This window comes from Bacillus rossius, chromosome 3 (assembly GCF_032445375.1).
Source record: "Bacillus rossius redtenbacheri isolate Brsri chromosome 3, Brsri_v3, whole genome shotgun sequence".
In the NCBI taxonomy this organism is placed as follows: Eukaryota; Metazoa; Arthropoda; class Insecta; order Phasmatodea; family Bacillidae; genus Bacillus; species Bacillus rossius.
The window spans coordinates 13,568,012-13,589,362 of record NC_086332.1 but is presented as its reverse complement, the minus strand read 5'-3'; the positions used below and the strand labels follow the sequence as shown (position 1 = coordinate 13,589,362).

At 42.4% G+C, this 21,351-nt stretch overlaps 1 protein-coding gene across 1 annotated transcript in view; it reads left to right on the top strand.

Moving 5' to 3' along the window:
- Positions 1 to 17,886: 17,886 nt before the first annotated feature.
- The window catches only part of LOC134530016 (roundabout homolog 2-like), a 263,340-nt gene continuing 259,875 nt past the window's right edge, over positions 17,887 to 21,351 (top strand). The window contains exons 1-2 of the mRNA XM_063364543.1: positions 17,887 to 17,902; positions 18,332 to 18,649. Of these exons, the coding sequence (XP_063220613.1) occupies positions 17,887 to 17,902; positions 18,332 to 18,649 (334 nt within the window). The remainder of the gene's footprint in view (positions 17,903 to 18,331; positions 18,650 to 21,351) is intronic.

The following is a 21,351-nucleotide window of genomic DNA, read 5'->3' as shown; positions in this document are numbered from 1 at the left end:
TCTACTTTTACACCAGATAACACTACTTCACTTCAAAGATTTTATTTTATTTTACTTTCAAAACCCACCTTGACTCTCTCAAGTGGAATCCTCCATGTTACGACCTAAACCACGGCCTGAACAACGAGTTTAGTTTTTATGCATTACGTAACACATTGATAATTTTTGTTTTGTGAGTTCCTGTATTCGTTGTTTTTTTTTCAATCACCGCAGTGAATTCTAGATTCTCGCAGGCTGCGTGTGAATTTTAGTAGATGTGGAAGAACAGTTTTGGATGAAGTTTTACGAAATTTTAATCCACTTTGCACGGGTGCCTCTTTTTTTTTTTTTTCCTTCGTCGGGCCCTTAATGTAACGTAAAAACGTAAAACAGGACGAACGCACGCCCTTCCTTCGCAGCAGTGATTCTAATGCATGGTTCTCCGAGCGCAGCGCCGAGCCGGGAGAGCTACTGGCCCCCCTCGCACGGACAAGTTTTCTAATCTGTTTTAAACCCGAGCTGGCGTCAGCCCCGCGCGGGGCGGGGAGACTTGCTTCAAGGCCCAGCTCACGGAAACTGTTGCATTACCAACTTACACCGGTGAGGGCGAAGGGGTTGGTTCTTCTTCCCTTTTTATGGCCCGAGTCTTTTTGAACTTCGGCTCTCTCCCAGCGCGAGCCGCGGGATGAAATCCCCGGTAAACACGCCACCCCCCTCATTTTTTTGGGCTTTTTTGGAGCTGGGGCGAGAGGCTTAAGATGAAGTTAGTTTGAGAACTGCGTGTTAAAGCGGGGGGGGGGGGGTGGTTGTTGTTAGTAAGGGATTAATGTGGGTGGGATGATCGAAGTACAGACGCCCTCCTTTCCTTCCCAGAAACACGGCAGGCGATCTTCTTTTCGCATCACCTCCCCGCCCCCCCCCCCTTCACTCTAATCACAACTTGTCTTATCGTGTTCTACCTCTTTTCCGCGCTAGACGCAGGGGAACTCTCTAAATTAAACCCATTGGCGCACGAAAATGTTTCCGCTGTTTTTGAGTTCCGACGCCGTGAAAGTAACATGCTTTGAGTGAGCCGAATTAATTTTTGATGTGGTTCAGAGCAGCATTGCAGAATATTCCTTCAGACAGTTTCTTCATCAACGAGGTAGGTAGTTATAAACTTTTTTTTTTTTTCATTCTCTATTCAACTGCATCGTCAACTTTTAAACAACTGATTTGTAGAGACCTGCAAAATTCGCGGTTTCGATGGCCTTCAGGATAGACTGCATATACCCCTGTACACTCGGGCAAATAACGCAATTTCATTGGCTGCCGACTTGTAAGTCGTATCAGCTGGTTTGTCTGTGATTCGATCCTTCTTTGGTTGAGGGTTTATAACTGGTTGAGATTCGTCCAGATGAACAGTAAGCCAATAGCAAAATTATCTAAGAGGTATATGTGTTTGAATTTTAGCCTATCACCGAATGAATCCGCGAATTTTGCAGGTCTCTACTGATTTGTGTTTTCTGACGGTTAAGAGAAATGGTAGCATTGTAATTATATATATATATATATATATATGTGTGTGTGTGTGTGTGGCGTCGTAGCTTTAATTTTACTAGCACTAACACAAGATTATAACTTTCCCCCCTAGTATTTGGGATGTTAGAGGTTTTGATGAGAGATATGTGTTAACTGTGTGTTCAGTTAGTTAGATCAATTGTTGACTTATGTAGGGACTATGCGTTTGGTTTGAAAAGAAAAAAAAACCTGCGAACAAGTTTCAACCTTTGGTTAGCTGTAAACCTCCATTCCGAAATGATTTAACGACGTGAGAGTTCGCCAGTGCCCTCGGTCTACTTTCCACCCCTCAGGAACTCCCGGCGCCAATATTTTTTTTTTTTTTTAAAGAGGGAGCGCGGTGGTTTTACAAGGGGGGGTTGTTTTCCCTCCTTCGTCTTCAGTCCCGACGACCCGGTGTGTCGGCGGGTTAGGGGGAAGGGGGACGCACGCGAAGGACGAAGACTTCCCCGGGGTTGGGCGGCGCAGATATTTCACGTCCCGAACACCATCAATCATGGACGCCGCGGCGCGCGCCTCTTCCCGGGAGGGGGAGGTCGCTGGCGTCGCCAATTTGCCACCGGCTGTCGCGCCGGGGACGCTAGGCGTCTGCCGCACCCCTTCGCTTCCCTCCCTCCTCAACCCCAGGGCTGCAGCCCCGCTAAACAGCAATAATTTGCGACGCTGTCGGGGGTGGGGGTGGAACCTCGTTCGTTGGGTGGAAAAGGGGGAGGGTGGGGGTACTGGGATGCGGGAGGGGGAGAGTTTTAGTGTTTTCGCGTGCTCGTACATCGCCGACGGCGCCAGGAGGAGAGGGGGCCTGGCTGCTGGTAGGGTCGCGGGGGGTTGAGGAGGGGAGAGGCGCGGAAGCTATAAAATCAGCCCCTAAACATCTATAACAGTGTTAAAACACAAGAGCATCGGAGGGGTTAGGAAATTGCCATCACCTGCTGTTCTGCCTCTCTCTTCCCCACCCTGGCTGGCTGGTCGTAAATGCGCTACCCTGTTGTGCTGCTGCCTCGCGAACTTGCCATTTCTGATACGTTTTTGTACTTGCTGTTTCACACCGATGTTACCAATCTCCTCCTTGAGGCATGGTGCAAACAAAAGAGCTATTTTAAAATTCTGTTTTCTGTGTATAGGTTTATAATTATTTTAGTGTAACATTTTTTTTTCCTGTAGCACTAGAATACGTTGTGGTATGCGAGACGAAAATTGAAACGCTGTATAAGCTTGCTACTCACACCCATTATAACTACGCGTGAATTTACATGTTACCGGACATATATAATTAATTAAATACGTACTTACTCAGATTAATGGACTTGTTTTATGTAAAAAATTAAAACTTACATATGTACAGAATTACATAAGTGTGATAATAGGTCCCTTTATTTAACCAAACCATAGTGGTTTGCTACCAGAAATTTAATCCAGGGCCAATATGTAAAAATCTAAAATCTTGTAATAGTCATTGCTTGGTACATAGATTTTGTAGCGTTTTCGCGGTGAATGTGTTTTCAATCATTCGCTGCTATAATGTGTCCAGTATAAAAATTATGCTGCTTGTTTGCTGCTGTTTGTATGCCACAGTTATAAAACTTTATTGTCACCCCTAATCATAAAAGTGGGCGTATTATAAATGTTCTCTTTCTTTTGATACTGTTGAGTCATTTTTATACGTCCTGTTAAATATATCACTTGTTTTCCTGTTTAGTCGTCTTTACTGGTTTTTCGCCACTCAGTTGAAAATCTTCACCATAAATTACGATCAACAATTGATATTAATTATCCTAATCGTACGTTTACTGCTACTAAATTATTCTAATTTTAGCATGAACTTACAAAAATAATTTTAAAATATTAATAAGAACCTTAAAAAAACATTTTATGTACCTACAAAAAACACATTCTTTCTACTTCTAGTGCATGTTTACTTTGTTTACAACGGAACACATAGCTCGGAACTTAAAAACTGACGTAACATTTACAACGACTAAATTATATGGAAATACCTACAAAAAAAATTTTTTTTTGAGACCCAATCTTCTTTGAAAATTACGCAAATTTATAATAATAATTTCTAACACCGAGATGGCACAGAAAGATAGTGTTTTTTTTTCTCTAATGGCAATTTTGATATTAGTCACGATAGTATAAAAAACGTTATATGGCTACCTTAATTTTCCTGCTAAATAAATAAGCAGAGCATTTTCGACAGCAGTTTGTGGATGTCCTACCTACCTTTACCTCCAGAGGGCATTATACGAATTAGTACAAAGTACAGAAGGCAGTTGGAATGTGACGACGAAAGGTGCATTTGAACACCGAGAGAAAGAAAACTGCCGGTCGGAAATGCAAGCTAAAATTCTCACTTGCCGATAATAATAATTATCAGATGAAGACCCGTTGGGGATAGAAACCCAATTTTCTTGGGACTGGGAGGGACGTTGTTTTTGCCATTTTGTTTGAAGATAGGTAGGAATACCCGCTGCCATAGAGGCTATTTCGGAGTTTTACCACAGGTTGCTAACACATTTGACAAACCTACGAGAATGATCGTTTGACTATTAACTTTACTCCGTTTCCCTTGCCACATTGTTAGAAATATTCACCTTTATTACGAGGATCGCTGTCTCCAAATTATCCAGGGATCTTCGTACATTTGCGGATTTCTTTGTAAGTTTACTGTTGTTGAGTTAATTTATTTTTAACATCAATCACAATATTCATCTTATTATTCTAACAGCTCTGAAAACGTTTTGAGTCTACACCATTAACCTTCTCTCTGCGTGTTTACTTAGTTTACAATACATTTCGGATGTCGGAATTGGACGTATATTCTACGAATATCCAGATATGTGAGATTACGTTTATTTAAAGGTTTGTTCTTCGTTGAAAATTCCGAAAATCTACTGTAATACCTGACAGTGAACTGAGTTCCCGTGAATTCGCGATCGTCCTTACGTGGCCCGAATATCATAAAAGCCGTTGATTTTTCCGGTGAAAAGAAAAACTAATAGCGATGGCTTCTGAATGTGCGTTGCGGCTGAAATTCGTCGCGCCTTTTCACTTCGCCGGTGTGTTCCTGGCGCGGCTGCGGTTCCCCCGGCGTGGGCCGAGGTTCGCAGCAGCGCGGGAATGCGCCACGGGCCGTCGGCGATTTTCGACGGTGATTGGTCGCTCCCCCAACCCCCCACCCCACCGCCCCCCGCGGTTCAACCCCCGACACTCATGCAGCCCTCACTCGCAACCCCGCTTCACCCTAGTTCTCTGGGGACGGGGGTATCGGCGGTAGGGGGTCGGTACCGGCATGATTTGCATTGATTGAAACGCTGATTAACATATTTGCGCGGTAGAATGCCGCGCATGCGACGCCTTTCCCCTCCGACCATGGTCCTGCGTTGATAGGGGGGGGAGAGGGCGGGAATTCCCCTCCCTTCCTCCCCACAGCGTGTTGCAGTCGACGTGACGACGTGAAGAATGGTGGTTGCCGCTGAACGGAATGGGGATGGTGAAGGGAAATAGCGATGGGGGATGTATGTGGCCGGTAGCAATGCGATCTCCCCCCCCCCTTTTCCCCCCACTCAACAACCCCCGCCAGCTAGACACTGGTGGGTGGTTGCGGTCTCGCAACCGCCTGTCGTGACGCATAAACTACCACTTCCATCAGAAGCACGGTCGAACATCGGCTGCTACCTTCGTAGAATTTTTCGTTATTTTTAGGCTACCAGCTACTGCAGGAGTCTGCCATGGCCACCGTCAAATTATCGCGCACCCAAACACTCACGCAAACACTGTATAGGTTGGAATGGAAATTGCACACGTAAGCCAGTTATTAAAATTTTAATTAATGAGTACAGAAACGATCCCTTTGTTCCGAATGTTACTGACGCACTCACAAAAAAAATTAAAACCTATTTTATGAAATATTGTCTAAATATTTTGTTTGTGTGAAGCAATACGCATGGTGATCAAAATTTCACCGCCATTCTTTTTCTATTGTGTGGTCCCGAACGGATAGTGGGTTCTTTTTATGAAATAATTATCAGCATTTCATATGTGTCGAACATGTCTTTAAGTGTCAAACAGTCATAGGTTTGGTTTGGTTTGAAAACTTTGTTATTTACCTATCATTGGTACATGACATAGCACACAACATAACGTACACAGTACTGAGTGCCGAACCGGAAACCGGAAACTCTAAAAAAGTAGGGAAAAATAGTATAAAAATCTTGCTCACTGAAATGGAGATATGTACAATAGTAACAAGAAAAACTGAAAAGAAAAAAAAAGCAAGAAATTAATAAATAAAAGACATGGGACTTCTGTAACACCGAGTCTGAATCTGGTTAGCACAGGAAGTAGAAAATTAGTTACAAAGATAATAGAAGTAAGCTGTTAGAAAATGACACACGAGGACAGAGAAACGAATATCGTTGCACTTTGTGATTATATAGCGACACTAAATCACAGACGCACTTTAACTGGGAGCGCTATGGGAAAACATTCATAGACTCATTTTTCTTCAAAACTTCATGTCAACCCTTTGAGTGCCAGCAAAGCACGCGTGTGCTTCAGTAATGTGAGTTGTACAACACCACGGCTGTATTAGAGCAACACAGTATCTGATTACAGTATTGTGTATTACAGTATTACAGTATTGTGGTGTGGGTGATGGTACGTCATTCACCCGTTAAAAGTGTGGCAACTTACTAGAGTTATAATTAACAGTCTTTTATAGACCCACATTCTTGCCATGCTTGCTGTATTCACGCTCGACCATAGTTTAAAAAAACATCGCACGCTGGCGAACCATTCCTGCTCTGCGGTGAAAATGTAGACAGTGGATATCACCAGGATACAGGAAATACGCAGTGATTTGTACGGAATGAGTCAGAATTTTTCAGACAAACTTTGTCTACAGGTTCAACACGAAAAAAATTACCAGAAAACATATGCAACTGATGGTTCCAAGTGCTTCCCCAAGGCTGGTATATGCCTTTGAAGTTGGAGCTAAACAATTTTTATAACCTTTATTAGAAATAAGGTTTTTTTGTATTAAATGGAACGCTTAGCTTCCGGGCATTGTCTAATTAAACAATGTTCTGTAATCACTGCAAACATTATAGCGGTCTTAAAATGATTTCATTGTGTTTATTGAGCGTAAGAACTTTACTTTCCCTACATTTTTTTTTCTGACGTGTTGTTACTTCCAATTATTTTAAAGAAAACATTTTACGACAAAAAAAGTTTTTCGAAAAAAAATTAGAAATTGAAAAACTAAACATCATCTAGACGCTATGTGAGCCATCTTAAATCTTTGTGTTTATATTTTTTTGCAATAAAAATAGTTTAGCTTCAACTTTCAAGTCGTGTACCAGCTCTGAGTAGCACTTTATACTATAAGTTTTATGTGTGTTTTCAACTTAATATTTAGTGATGAACCCTGCAGCCGAAGTTTTCGATCGAATTCTGGCTCGAGCTGCATATACACTCGCTGTAAACCACATGTTGTATCGTGATAGTTAATCGTGAAACGCTGCAGCGGAACAGAACGGCGCTAATGCGGCCCTGAACGCTTGACTGGTGTCTCCAGACTCAGACGCAACGTACGTATCCCAGACACCTGGAGGGGATGGAAATGGGTCGGCGAATATTGCGGATGATAGAGGGTACGGAGAAGTTGGGCCCGGGAAGTAGGGAGGGGGGTGGGGGATAGAGAGAGATTTCTGTAGCATTGCGCGATGTCATTATCTTGTCTTGTGTGGATAATGAGAAGTTTAACGGCCCGAAGGTACGACCGTCGAGGATTGTGGAAGGGGGGAGGGGAGGGGGGGTTTTGATGGGAGTTTGTGTGGCTGTCTGATGCGAGAGGGAGGAACGTGATTTGGAAGCAAAGTGGAAGATGATGAAACACAAACAAGAGAGCGAGGCGCAGCGTCACTCCCCCCCCCCCCCTTCTTCCTCCGTCGGCAATTACGTGTGCATTTGCCGTCCGATGTCCCCGAGCTGCATGCAGCCGTCGCGTCGCGGAAACGACGCGGGCATGCGAGGGGAAGAGATTCGATAAAAACGTCACCGGCGAACGTGGAAGGAGATATATCTCACTTGGGCGCACTTCAGTCTCATGTGTTATAGCTAGAGTCCGGAAAAATTCGCAAATTCATTTCGTGACAAGATGAAATTCAAACATGTGTACAATTCTGCTGGTCCTGCTATTGGCTCGCAGTTTAGCTGGAGTTCTCTGGGCCAATGAGAGACTATAGACCAAAGAAGCATCGAATCACAAGCTACCTAGTGGAGACGCCTCACAAGTTAGCACCCAATTAACACGCATGTCTGCTTGAGAAATGCAGAGGATAGTGGAGGCTATTCTAGAGGTCATTGAACCCGCGAATTTTTCCGGTCTCTAGTTATAGTGAGAGACCGGAAATATTCGCGGATTCATTTCGCGATACGCTAAAATTCAAATACATATACCTTAAAGCTGCTTTTGTTATTGGTTCACTGTTCATCTGGACGACTCTGCTGGTCCAATGGTAAATGCTCAACCAAAGAAGTATCGTATCACAAGCAAACTAGTTGAGGCGAATCACAAGTCAGCAGCCAATGAACAGGCGTTATTTTCCCGAGTATACTGAGGACTGTGTAGTCTATCCTGAAGGTAATCGAAACCGCGAATTTTTCCAGTCCCTAGTTATGGCAGACTCCGCTTCAATGGATTTCCTGATTCCCCAACTTATCATTGACCAACCAACCAGTGATCTTGTCCATAAATATACACGCATAATTTACAGTACATAAAGTTGTTTTTTTTTGACAAAAAACTCGCTCTTCTCAATGCAGTTTTTCGGCCATTTTAAAACAATTTTCCACAACATTTACGCATCAACTGAATCGCTCTTTTTATGTTGAATTAGAAATGTTACACGCGCGATAACACACGCATGTTGGTTGTTCATAATAAAATATTATAGTTTTCCCAGAACTGAGGAGCTTGCCATATCACTTAACATTTTGTTTACGAGGATAACTCGGCCAGTTATTATTATTTTTTCTTTTATAATAATTTTTAATCAAAATCGATTTTAACATCAATTTTAACTTGTTTGTGATGTCAGATGTTCTTGACTAAATGTGAAAACTCTTCATCCCTTCCATTTGGATCTACTTTTAAACGGTTTTCCTGAAAAAGATTCCGAGTGTGATATTTTTCATTTACTGTTGATTGTTCAGAAAAACGAGATTGCTACATTTCTCCGGTAGTTTAGCGTTTGAGTTTTTTGTTATGTTAAGTGACCACATTTATATTACTGTAAAATAGTGTGGACTTTTGGTTAGAGAATCTAGCGACACTAAAAATACTCAAACTAATTTTGTGTGAAATCAAGGAACATTAGCTGAATGTTCAATAATTTCTTACGGTAAAACCACACTCATAAAAAATTACTTCTTGAACTTGAAAATCACCATTCAAAAAGCATTTCTTTTAGATAAAATTGCACAACTGGTAAGGTTCTTACGCTGTTACTAAAACTAAACTTCCTAAGATGTATTAACTTATTTAGTGTGGAGTGTAGACTCAGCCTAGTGTAAGGGCGTCCGAGTGGGCTCAGTAATCTAGGTCGACCATGCCACGTGACTAACATGTGACGTCACCCCGGAGGCTGGTATATATACCCGAGCCGTTCCTATACTATTATAATTATTTTCACGAGGAATTAAGTGTATATTTATCAGAAATAACTTTTTTCATCGTGCCCTCCGCTTGTTCCTTTTAAGTCGTTGCGTCAGTACCACCAAGAATACAGTATGTTCATAAAATATGTTCCAGTTGTAGAGTTTTCACAATTAAAGAGTAACTCAAACAGTTTTACGTTAGCGTATGCGCAAGCCCTACTTTGTTGTTTTTTCGCTTGCAGAGCCATCTGTGTAAATGGCGAATCCTTAATAAAACGTTCTGTGTTCTGCAATTTGCTAAGAGTGAATCTGTAATTTCTATTCCGCGTGCTTTTTGTTCAAAGTTCAATTTTGATCTCCCAAGTGGCAAAAAAAAAACTGCTGATGCGATATATTCAATTAGAAACGACAGGATGTTGACCGTGTCAGAGCATCTTTCCCTAAGAAATCTGTTTGGAAAGAATGTCTTGAACTTCAATTGCCAAAGTCGACCATGTGGAGGGTTTCAAGAACAAATTTGCACATGCGTCCACACTGACTACAGTTGTTACATGCTTTTAAGCCTTTGGGTTGGACGTGTGCCGTATAACTAAAGGTGCGCATATTTAACATTTGTAAGAAAAACAATGTTAGTTTACACTCATTTTGGTGTATGATTTGTAGAGACCGGAAAAATTCGCGGGTTCAGTGACCTCCAGGATAGACTCTACTACACTCTACACACTAGGGCAAATGCCACCTGTTCATTGGCTGCTGACTTGTGAATCGTCTCGACTGAGTGTCTGTGATTCGACACTTCTTTGAGCGAGGGTCTATAATTGGCCCTCATCACTCCAGATTAACAGTGAACCAGTGGCAGAAACAGCGCTAAGGTATAATTATTTGAATTGTAGCATATCACGAAATGAATCCGCGAAATTTGCAGGTCTCTAATGATTTGTTGTAAATAGTATAAATTAAACCGAAACTGGAAGATTCTTTTATGGGCACTCTGTACTGTAACGACTAAACAATGCGGCCACTGCACCGGCGGGTAGCTCGGCCCACTAGACCACCGGACGAGGACGGCCGTATTGATCTCTGTTAGGACGGTGGCGGAGGGAACACGGGGTGGCGAGACAGACAGACAGACCTCGCCTATTACCGCGAGGTCGGAGGGTCGAAAGCCCGCGTGCGTCTGAGGACAAGAGTTCCGCCCTCCTTCGCGCCACCTGGGGGGAGTCTGGGCCGCGCATTCCGGGCGTCGCGACGTCTAGCGTCCAGCCGCTAGCGCGCGCCTCGCAGACGACCACCAGCGCGGGCAAGTCCGAAACCATACAGACGTTTCAACGGAGAACGCACGCATATAAACGTTTATTTCTTTTAAATTCACAGGTAAATATATATACGTATAAACTACTCAGGATTGCGACTCCGAGTTCTACGTCCTGTGGTAAACTCGATAAACATGTAAGTGTAAAGATTAAAAGTTTTTTGACGTGACAACGTCTAATAAATCGATGAAAGGCAGGCTGCACGCACGAAAAAGGATGACTCGTTGTCCCGTTACGCATATTGTCCCTTTACGCTTTGTCCCGTTACGCTCATTGTACGCTTGCGCCGCATCTATCTCTCTTCCACTCGATTGGAACAACCATCGATTTGACTTTTTCGAGGCACATTAAATTTGAAACACTCCCATTCGTTTCCTACTTTTCCTATCATCGTCCTATCCTTAACAGAATAACACAGATTGGAAGAAGTTAAATAGCAAACATGTATAAAAGTTATAGTTAAAGTAATAAACATATTTTAATTAATGAGTGCAAATAAAAGTAAATTTATCAATTAAATTGTAGATTTCATTTCACTCTTCATTGTATCCATACAAAATAATGATGATTCAATAAAAATGATTCAATTTTTTTTATAAAAGTATGCAATCATTTCATCAAACTTTTGTTATGACGTCACGTTAAACTATCGTCCGTAAACCGACTTTACAGACAACCAATTTTTTTTTGTAAAAAATCACCTATTAAAAGTTTCTCTTCTATTTTAATTTTTAATGTGTACTAATGTTTTTACTGCAGGAAAGGAAATAACTAGTTATATCCGCGATAGTTTTTGCTACAAAAAGGTTGGTATGCAGCATATGGTAAAATAGGTCGGTGCAGGTAACATCACTGTTAACATCCCGCTGTTAAAATTATTTGAGGAGCCCGCCCAGTGTTGGTGAGGCGGGTTGGTAAGTGCGGCGCTCGCTGGTGCTTCTAGCGCGGTGTCGCCTCTAAGCACATGGCGCGCAGTCTTCTCGTCGTGCATAGTAAACTATTGGGTTGAGCGGTAAAAATAAGTTTATAACGGAGAAATTAAGATAAAAGTTTAATGCAAGTCCGTTGAATGCTTTCAAGAAGCTGTACCGGATGATTCATTCCAAAACATAGACCTGAAAACACGCGTTTTAGCAATTTTAAATATTCTATAAATACGGTTTAAAATTTAAATACGTAAAGAGCGCGTCGTCTGCTGTCACCGCATTCTTGAATACAGTTAGTAAACAGACATTCTCGGATATATTGAAGATTTCAAATCACGTAGGTTTTTAAGAAGCTCAACATACTGTATGATTGTGTGTCCAGGTATATGGGGTCCATAAATGGATTATCTATAAAAGATTTCTTGTTTATGTTATGCTACACATATTTCAGGAACTCTTGTTTCTAGCTCCATATTCGTTCAGGATAATTCCCCATTTTCGGAGTGATTCGAGGACAATGTAATCATCGAAATGTGAAGAGTCAAATTAATAAAAACATATCTTAAAAGATTTTTAAGGAAGTTATAGTTTTCAGACAAAATCAAATAAAAATTAGAAGGTTTTTTTTAATTCACCTGTCCGTCCGTCGAAAGCTGAAGTCCGCAAAGTTTCTTTACGCTTGATAACGAACGACGGACGGATACATGACTGCCTGTCGTGAAGCGGGATGAGTTGATTCATTATATTTGCGTGTGCTTTTGAAATCCTGCTGTACTCACTGACTCGGCGGGATCCACATTCTCATGTTGCTTTCGAGTAGTTTGCCGAGTTCCAAGTCGCTGCGGCGACGAGACGTCTAGGGTTCGCAAGCTAGCTCACCGTTAGGAATTTTCACCTTAAATTTACTGAGAACATCCGTTACAAATTATCCAGGGATCTACGTAACTTTACGGTTATCTTCGTAAGTTTACGGGTGTTAAGTTCGCTTACTTTGAGCGTGAATCAACAATAATAATAATCGTATTGCATTAACAAAACATTAAAAAATTGTTGTTGTAATAAGCAATGAAAACCACATGAACTTTTCACTTCACTTTATAAACAGTCGACGAAACAGTTCACGTGTAGATGACTTGTAATTAATTTTAAAAACTGGCGTTTAGCTATAAAGTTTAAATATAATTATGAACAGGTTTTCATATTAATAAACTGTAATCAAATATCTATCATCAATTATATGATTCACCATAATTTTTTAGTCAATTTATTAGTGAAACGGGACACAACGTAACGGAAAAATGTGCGTAACGGGACACTTTTTCGTGCGTGCAGCTGGCGTTCATCGATTTATTAGATGTTGCCACGTCAAAAAACGTTTTGATTCACAGCAAAACTTTCTATTTTCCTCCCCGCGTGCGGTTACGTTGTCTACAACGAAAAACGCATTTGGCGTAGTGTTACGAAGATCCAGTCAACTGAAGTTAGTTACGAATAACTTTTCCTTTTATTTGTGGTTGAACCTTCGTTGGAAAGACCGTAAATTTACTGTAATTTCCATCAGCGCCTGCAGCCTCGCCGCGGCGCACATGTGCGAGCCCGTGTTCCCTTTTCTCCTCCCTTTCGCGTCGTGTGATTTAAACGAAGCAGCACCGCGCGGCAATCTGCGCATATGCGAGGGGGAGGGGGTAGCGCAGGGCAGGACCGCCAGTGAAGGAATATTGGAGTACGTGGTCGTCGAGGGGGGGAGGGTCGTGAGATGATTAAAATGTCCCCCCCCCCCCTTCCGCCCGTTCCGCGGCGGGGGTGCGCCCGGCGCATTAAGCAATATCTCACAGCGACGACGCGCGGTTCTTATTTTAAACTGATACGTTTTCTTTTCCCCCTCTCTCCCTCAAAGGCTTGCTTCCATACGCTATCTCATTTTATTGCCATTACTATCAATTAAGGCATTTTTTGATGAGCATCATCTTGGCTTTCGAGATACGGTATTTGGCAGGAGTGATTTCGTGAATGGGACGGAAGTCGCATGGAACGGAAATGTGTAACCACGGTGCTGCCATCTGTGGCGGATGGCGAGAACCAAAGTTCACAATGTTAAAGTATAACTTTAGAATATTAGCTGTTTCATGAAATTTAACAAGATGGGCAGTATTTTAATAAAATTTCTTGTCGAAAATCAGGTACAAAACCGGGGTTTAGTATTTTTTTTTTAATTTTTTGTTTTTGTTTTATTGGAGCCTTTTTATTATATAGTTTAAAATTTCGGTCTTTTGATCAAATGAATAATAGCCTACGTAGTTCCTCCAGCAATGAATTCTAATGGTGAGTGCGGAAACTACGCGTGATTCGCGTCAATAAATGCAGTGGAGAATATAATTTGCTTATGTATTTATAACGTTCGGTATTATTTTAGAGAACTATACGGTAAATTTCTTGTCTGAGTTTCGTACTATAAGTATATTTGCAACATAAGAACACGTGAATTCGCTCGTTACCGAGGTTACATGTTACACATCTCTGGTGAGTACTGAATGACTCGCTCACATCCCCCCCCCCCCCCAACTGTAAATTTATTCCGATAACGTTCTTTGAATTCGTTGTTGGGTCACAAATTATCTCACCGGACTTTCGCTGAACGTCATTTTCGAGCTATAAAATTCGCGTCATTGATCATAATTAATTAATAAAAATTGCGTGACTTTTGCCGCTCCTAGATGACATTTAGTAAACATATGTTGATAAAGGAGACATTGAATTCAAGAAAGCTATTTTGATACATTTACAACAATAGCCATCGTATAATAGAAATGACAAAAATAAAACAGTTATTTTCCAACATGACGAGTGAGACGAAGCGGTGTTGGCGCTACGCGAAGGACGCAATGAGCGAACATGCGCCTTCATACACGCCACGAGAAAAAACAAAAAAAAAAACATATATTACATGTTTTATAGCTTTTACATACGCACCAAACATATGTACGACAGCCATAAATGTTTTAGAAAAAAAAAATATGTTTAATTAACATTAAAGAATGGTTCGGAAAAAAATTACTATGAGTGATACAGATGCCAAATATTTTACAAATAAATTTACTAAAAAAAATCCTTTCAAAATTCACCATTACCAGTGCACCAGTTCAATATCTGACGCTCTTTTCAGTCACGTCGTCCCAGTGACGTGATGTAAAAAGGAAATATTTCTAATCAGAAAGCATGTGGCGTTCGCCATTTTTTTCATATGTGTGCACAGAATGTGATTGGTTAGAAAAAACGTTTATATTCGCGTCACTTTCATTAAGTCGCACCCGTCGTGCGATTGTGATTTCAGTCGAGGATAACTTTCGCAAAACACATACTTTAAAAGGATAAAGTTTTATCGCGAATTAATTATGTATTTCGATTTAAATTTTTAACGCAGTTTCTTTAAGGAACTAGCTTCATTTTGGTTCTGGTTTGAGGCCACGTCTGTATAATCAATGGACTACTTATCACCAAAACAAATTGAAATATATTATATCACGTTCAATTATACTGTTTCAGAAACACACATTGTTTTTGAAAGCCGAGTTAAGAAAATTAATTAATAGTTTCTGTCGTTTTCTTCGTCAGTTAGACCCTGTTAATATGTAACTGTAATATTAAATATCGTCCTTATAGTGCATATAATTTTAATTAATATATTAGTATTATTTTAAAAACTATACAATGAATTCAACTTTGATTAGCGCACCACAAGAACCAACACTCCACTTAGTATCGTGAGGCAATAGGAGGTAACTTTAACCGAGGTTTTAGAACCACGAAGCCTCATGATTGGAGTCTCAAAATTTACACCAGTTTATCGACGCGGTCGATTTGAGTAATTTATGGATTTAGGGGCCCGGAAATTTCGTGGATTCATTTGATGTAAGCCTAAAATTCAGTCCTATGTATATTGCACCCTCGTATGCCTTCCTTATTGGATTGTTTCTTGCGTAAAACCTCACATTCTTATGAGTGAGTCGAAGTGATTCGGTCTCTCTGCTGCTGGCTGGTAGCTGAATGGCCCACAGTTGTAGAGGGGAATAGTGGAACAACTGTGCAAAGTTCATCAGAGCAATGTTAGCTGTATAAATGGTGACCAAAAATTTCCATGAAATTTGCCGGTACCAGCTATAGCAATTCATTGTGTGAAAACACTAAGAACTTTAAGAATCGTAACTTATGGTGTAAGAATTTCTGCGTTGTAGCACCACCACCTTCATTCATCAACGAGAAAAAAAAACCGAAAAATTTAACCCGTACCGTATTCGTGTCGTTATTAGGTTTGCTAAGGCCGAGCGAGTTCTATCTTAAGGAAGCTGCATTGCAATTACTAAATTTCCTGAATGAAGAACAAAGGGCGGAAACCGCCAGAGATTATTGAAATTGCCTCTCGGAGCTCTGGATATTGTCTTAAGAAGCGGGGAGAGTGGAGTTTCCTTGGGATATGCCCTCCGTCGGGGGTGGCATGGGGGGGGGAGGGGGTTCTCTATGAGAGGCTGCCGCCAAAATTCGCATTCCGCCGAAAAGGCGAAGGCGCGGCAAAGAGAGAGAGCTGAGAGAGACAGAGGGCTGAGAATTTGAAGAAGAGGGAAGGGGGCGGTAAATCAAGTTTTACGAGCCAGGAAGGCGGATTAGCGCCGGTGGGAAGGCGGAGGGGAGGGGAGAGGCGATTGTCTCGGAGATCGTGGCGGGCGACACGAGTCGGCAATCTTGGGAGGCGCGCGCGAGCCAAGTCGTCGCTGTCGGGCGCTCGGGCTGGGTCAGGGAGAGGGGGAGGAAGGGGGGAAGAGAGAAGGGAAGGGGGGTTGTCGGGAAGGGGCCCACGACGAACTCTGGAGTGCACTTCTCAGTTCCACAACACCGCCCCACCCCTCCCCCCCCCCAATACTCCCTTCAGCACGAGTGCTTGGAGAGGCGCCGAGCTGAGGGAGTCGGGTGGCAAGGCTTGCAGAGGTTTCGCGCGAATCTCAGCACTCCTGGAATCCACCTCAGAAGTAATAACAATAGCTTCTTTACAAGTAAATACACGGTCGGTGGCCCCGGCATTCAGCCACTCAAGTTGGCAACCTCAGGTCGGTAAGAAACAGGTCTATGTTTTGACGCTTTACCGAAAGAAAATTTTTCTTTTTTAATTTGTGGAAACATAAGCAGGATTTTTTCTTGAGGAATGACTCAATGTAATACATAATTGACTCTGACAAAATAAACAATCAAAAATTTCGCCATACCTTACAGTTTCTCGTTCATATTACATTGTATGACACACAATGAATAATAATACATATATTTAAACACATTTTTTTAAACAATGTTAGTACATTAGTTTGCTGGCTGTGTGTGCAGACTAGGTTGTTTAAGAATGGTGGTGGCTGTGTGTTCAGGCTAGGTTGATGATGAGTGGTAGTGGCTGTATGTGCAGGTTAGGTTTTTGTAGAGTGGTGGTAGCTAGGTGTGCAAACTAGTTTGTTTAAGAATGGTGGTGGCTGTGTGTTCAGGCTAGGTTTATGATGAGTGGTAGTGGCTGTATGTGCAGGCAAGGTTTTTGTAGAGTGGTGCTGGCTGTGTGTACAGGCTAGGTTGTTTAAGAGTGGTGCTGGCTGTGTGTGCAGGCTAGGTTGTTGAGTAGTGGTGTTGGCTGTGTGTGCGGGCTAGGTTGTTGATGAGTGGTGCTGGCTGTGTGTGCAGGCTAGGTGGTTGAGCAGTGGTGGTGGCTGTGTGTGCGGGCTAGGTGGTTGATGAGTGGTGCTGGCTGTGTGTGCAGGCTAGGTGGTTGAGCAGTGGTGGTGGCTGTGTGTGCGGGCTAGGTTGTTGATGAGTGGTGCTGGCTGTGTGTGCAGGCTAGGTTGTTGATGAGTGGTGGTGGCTGTATGTGCGGGCTAGGTTTTTGTAGAGTGGTGGTAGCTGTGAGTGCAGGCAAGGTTGTTTAAGAATGGTGGTGGCTGTGTGTTCAGGCTAGGTTGATGATGAGTGGTAGTGGCTGTATGTGCAGGCTAGGTTTTTGTAGAGTGGTGGTAGCTGTGTGTTGAGGCTAGGTTTATGATGAGTGGTAGTGGCTGTATGTGCAGGCTAGGTTGTTGAGTAGTGGTGTTGGATGTGTGTGCGGGCTAGGTTGTTGATGAGTGGTGCTGGCTGTGTGTGCAGGCTAGGTGGTTGAGCAGTGGTGGTGGCTGTGTGTGCGGGCTAGGTGGTTGATGAGTGGTGCTGGTTGTGTGTGCAGGCTAGGTGGTTGAGCAGTGGTGGTGGCTGTGTGTGCGGGCTAGGTTGTTGATGAGTGGTGCTGGCTGTGTGTGCAGGCTAGGTTGTTGATGAGTGGTGGTGGCTGTATGTGCGGGCTAGGTTTTTGTAGAGTGGTGGTAGCTGTGAGTGCAGGCTAGGTTGTTTAAGAATGGTGGTGGCTGTGTGTTCAGGCTAGGTTGATGATGAGTGGTAGTGGCTGTATGTGCAGGCTAGGTTTTTGTAGAGTGGTGGTAGCTGTGTGTTCAGGCTAGGTTTATGATGAGTGGTAGTGGCTGTTTGTGCAGGCTAGGTTTTTGTAGAGTGGTGGTAGCTGTGTGTGCAAACTAGGTTGTTTAAGTATGGTGATGGCTGTGTGTTCAGGCTAGGTTTATGATGAGTGGTAGTGGCTGTATGTGCAGGCTAGGTTTTCGTAGAGTGGTGGTAGCTGTGTGTGCAAACTAGGTTGTTTAAGAATGGTGGTGGCTGTGTGTTCAGGCTAGGTTTATGATGAGTGGTAGTGGCTGTATGTGCAGGCTAGGTTTTTGTAGAGTGGTGCTGGCTGTGTGTACAGGCTAGGTTGTTTAAGAGTGGTGCTGGCTGTGTGTGTGGGCTAGGTGGTTGAGCAGTGGGTACTGGCTGTGTGCGCAGGCTACGCGAACCAGTACCGCGCGCCGCGCATCACGGAGCACCCCACGGACGTGACGGTGGCGCGCCACGACCCGGCCACGCTCAACTGCCGCGCGGACGGCTACCCGCCGCCGCTGGTGGAGTGGTACAAGGACGGCGAGCTGGTGCGCACGTCGCCCGGCGACGCCAAGTCGCACCGCGTGCTGCTGCCGGCGGGCTCGCTCTTCTTCCTGCGCGTGGCTCACGGCCGGCGCGACAGCGACGGGGGAGTGTACTGGTGCGTGGCGCGCAACCAGGCGGGCGTCGCGCGCAGCCGCAACGCCACGCTCTACGTCGCCGGTCAGTGCAATATTTTTTTTTCTTCCTAGCCTAAGTTAATTCTAAGTGTGTAGGTGAGGTTCCAGGTTAGGGGAGGACCTAAGCGTGTCTCAGGCCGAAGCCTATGCACTCTACCATGCGGGTTTTTAACCACGCAGGACAAGGGCGCGTGCATCGTGTGCTTATTGGGGTTTACTGGCCAGCCATGGCTGCAATTGGCGCCATGACTGACGCCCCGTTGGTCGCCTAGCTTAAACTCCCTCCCCCCTTCTGCGGGAATCTCCGTTCCTGCCCGAACACGCCCGAATATTCACCTTCGGCTAATTTCGGGTTTATTTAATTACATTTATATTTCTGGGTTCATTTTAATGTAGCTATACTAACCTAACTAACAGTCCAAAGTGTTTTAAAGCGTTTTAATGTAGCTAACCTAACCGACCACTTTTAATATTTGAATTCATTTTTTCCTCCGCAAAAAGAAAAACAAATCCCGAGGTTGGCCGAAGGTGAATATTCGGGCGTGTTCGGGCAGGTACAGAGCTTGATGGACATCTTAGGGCTTCGCCCCTTTCTACACCCGCTGCACTCGCCTGTAGCTTGACCTTGAGAGCTCACTTGCCGACGGCATCACTTGCAATTTTACAAAGCTCTGCCAAAGCACTATGTATATCCGGGTAAGTATCCGAACCCAGTATTACCGCGAACACTAATTCGTAGTGGTACAGCTGTTTTCATGTAAATTCAAACAATTTACAAATATCTGTGAATTTACTGTTCTATTTACCAAAAAAAAATTATAGTCTTTGTCTTTGATGATTTGAACACAGTTACTTGGGGACACGTTATAGCCGGCGGAGGGAGTAGGTGTGTTCACTTAACCATTCGCAACCAAGTGAAAATAATTGAGATCTCATACCTTGGTATCGGCGAGTGATCATCCGGTAGTGGTTCAAGTACGAACAAGAAAAAATATGTTTCGCCTGTAGCGAAAGTTTTTCTCGAAAATCTGTACAACAAAAACAACAAATCGATCCATAGGAGCAGGTATTTTTCGCAAAAACAAATAAAGGTATTCTGTAGTTTTACAAAGTTTTGCCTTTATAGTTTTGCAAGTGACATCTCGTTGGCAACTGATTTTCCAAGAATTTTCCTTGTAAAAGTACAGCAGTATTTTACAGTGTTTTATTCTCTTGCACTATTAATTAATGACCATTGCACCTACACGTCTGTGCCCAACTTAACTTAGTTTTAATTTTAATTTAACATAGGTTAATAAATTAGTCATGGCTTCAGCCAATTCCCGTACAATCACACGCTGCATAGCTAATCTTCAGCAAGACTAAGCGTATAGGCTTTGGCCGAAAACGCACCTAGGTGTCTCCCTAAACCGTACTCCACCTACAAATTACACTTAGTTTTAGATAGGATAGTAAAAAAATTGACTGACAAAACTCTCAGTGGCAGACTGTTATCCCGATGATTACGAATGCAACGTCTGCAGAAAAGTTGGTGAGCTCTTCCCTTTTGACGTGGCTAAGACCCACAGCCCAGCGAACTTCAAACAATAGCTGCGAAAGCATGCGATCCTTATTTATTCCTGTTGTTTCCATCTACTGTGCGAGGAATGCCACTACACATATTTAAGTTTCAGTTACTAGACATTTTAAGCTGAAAGGAGAATCGTGAGGGTCCAAGGATTTACAAGCACCATATTCAAGGTCATATCCACCTCAAATTGGAAAATGTGTTCCTAGAGGTGGTACGTCCATGGTGCCACCTAATAATAAACAATATCAAAATAAATAGTTTAATTTATTTAAATATTTTTACAATAGTTTTTAAGAATCATTTAAAAAATGAACTACAGCGTCTTGAATGTTGCTTACATACTCCCATTTAACCTGTTTTCACCAAAAGTTCTTCTTAGACATGTTTTAATGCATTTACTACAAATAATTATAAGTTTCTGACGTGATGACGTCTTATAAATCGATGAACGCCGGCTGCACGAACGAAAAAGCATGACTCTTTGTCACGTTCCGCCTGAGCCGAGCGTGAAAGAACCAGCCAACCACCGCGCGAGAAAACGTCTAGAATATCAAACAGGTTAAGGCGGGCATTTTAAAAGCAGCAATTTAAAAAATTTGATTTATTTGTCCAATTTCGTCATTTGAAATTTTCAATTTATTGGCATTGATTTGATTTCAGTTTATTTCTATAACTAATAGTTCGTGATTATATTTAAACAAATTATTTAAATTAAATTGGCAAAAACTGTAAATAATATTTTAAAATTAAAAAAGTATGAAATTTTTCATCTTTTTTTTTTCTTATGACGTTATCACGTAAAATTATCGTCTGTTAACTGACTTTACAGACAACCCCCCTTTTTTTATAGTTTTACTATTTATTTTCTTAACCAGTTCATCCACTACTAACCACCTAGATGGATACTCTTTGACGTCCATTACTTGACAACAAAAATTACATGATATATTGAGAAAGGAATCGACTGAGGTGCATAATAAGGGACCATCTCAGAATTTTCGTTGAGCAATTTTGGGAAATAGTGGAAAACCTTAATAAAGATGGCCACACTGGGATTCAAAAACTTGACTACTATGCTAACACGCTTAATGGCATAAATTAAAAGTTGTTGTTTAATCGCCCATAAGCCCCACTTTAAAATTAAACTTAATGTCTGAACTTGTGATTTTTTTTAA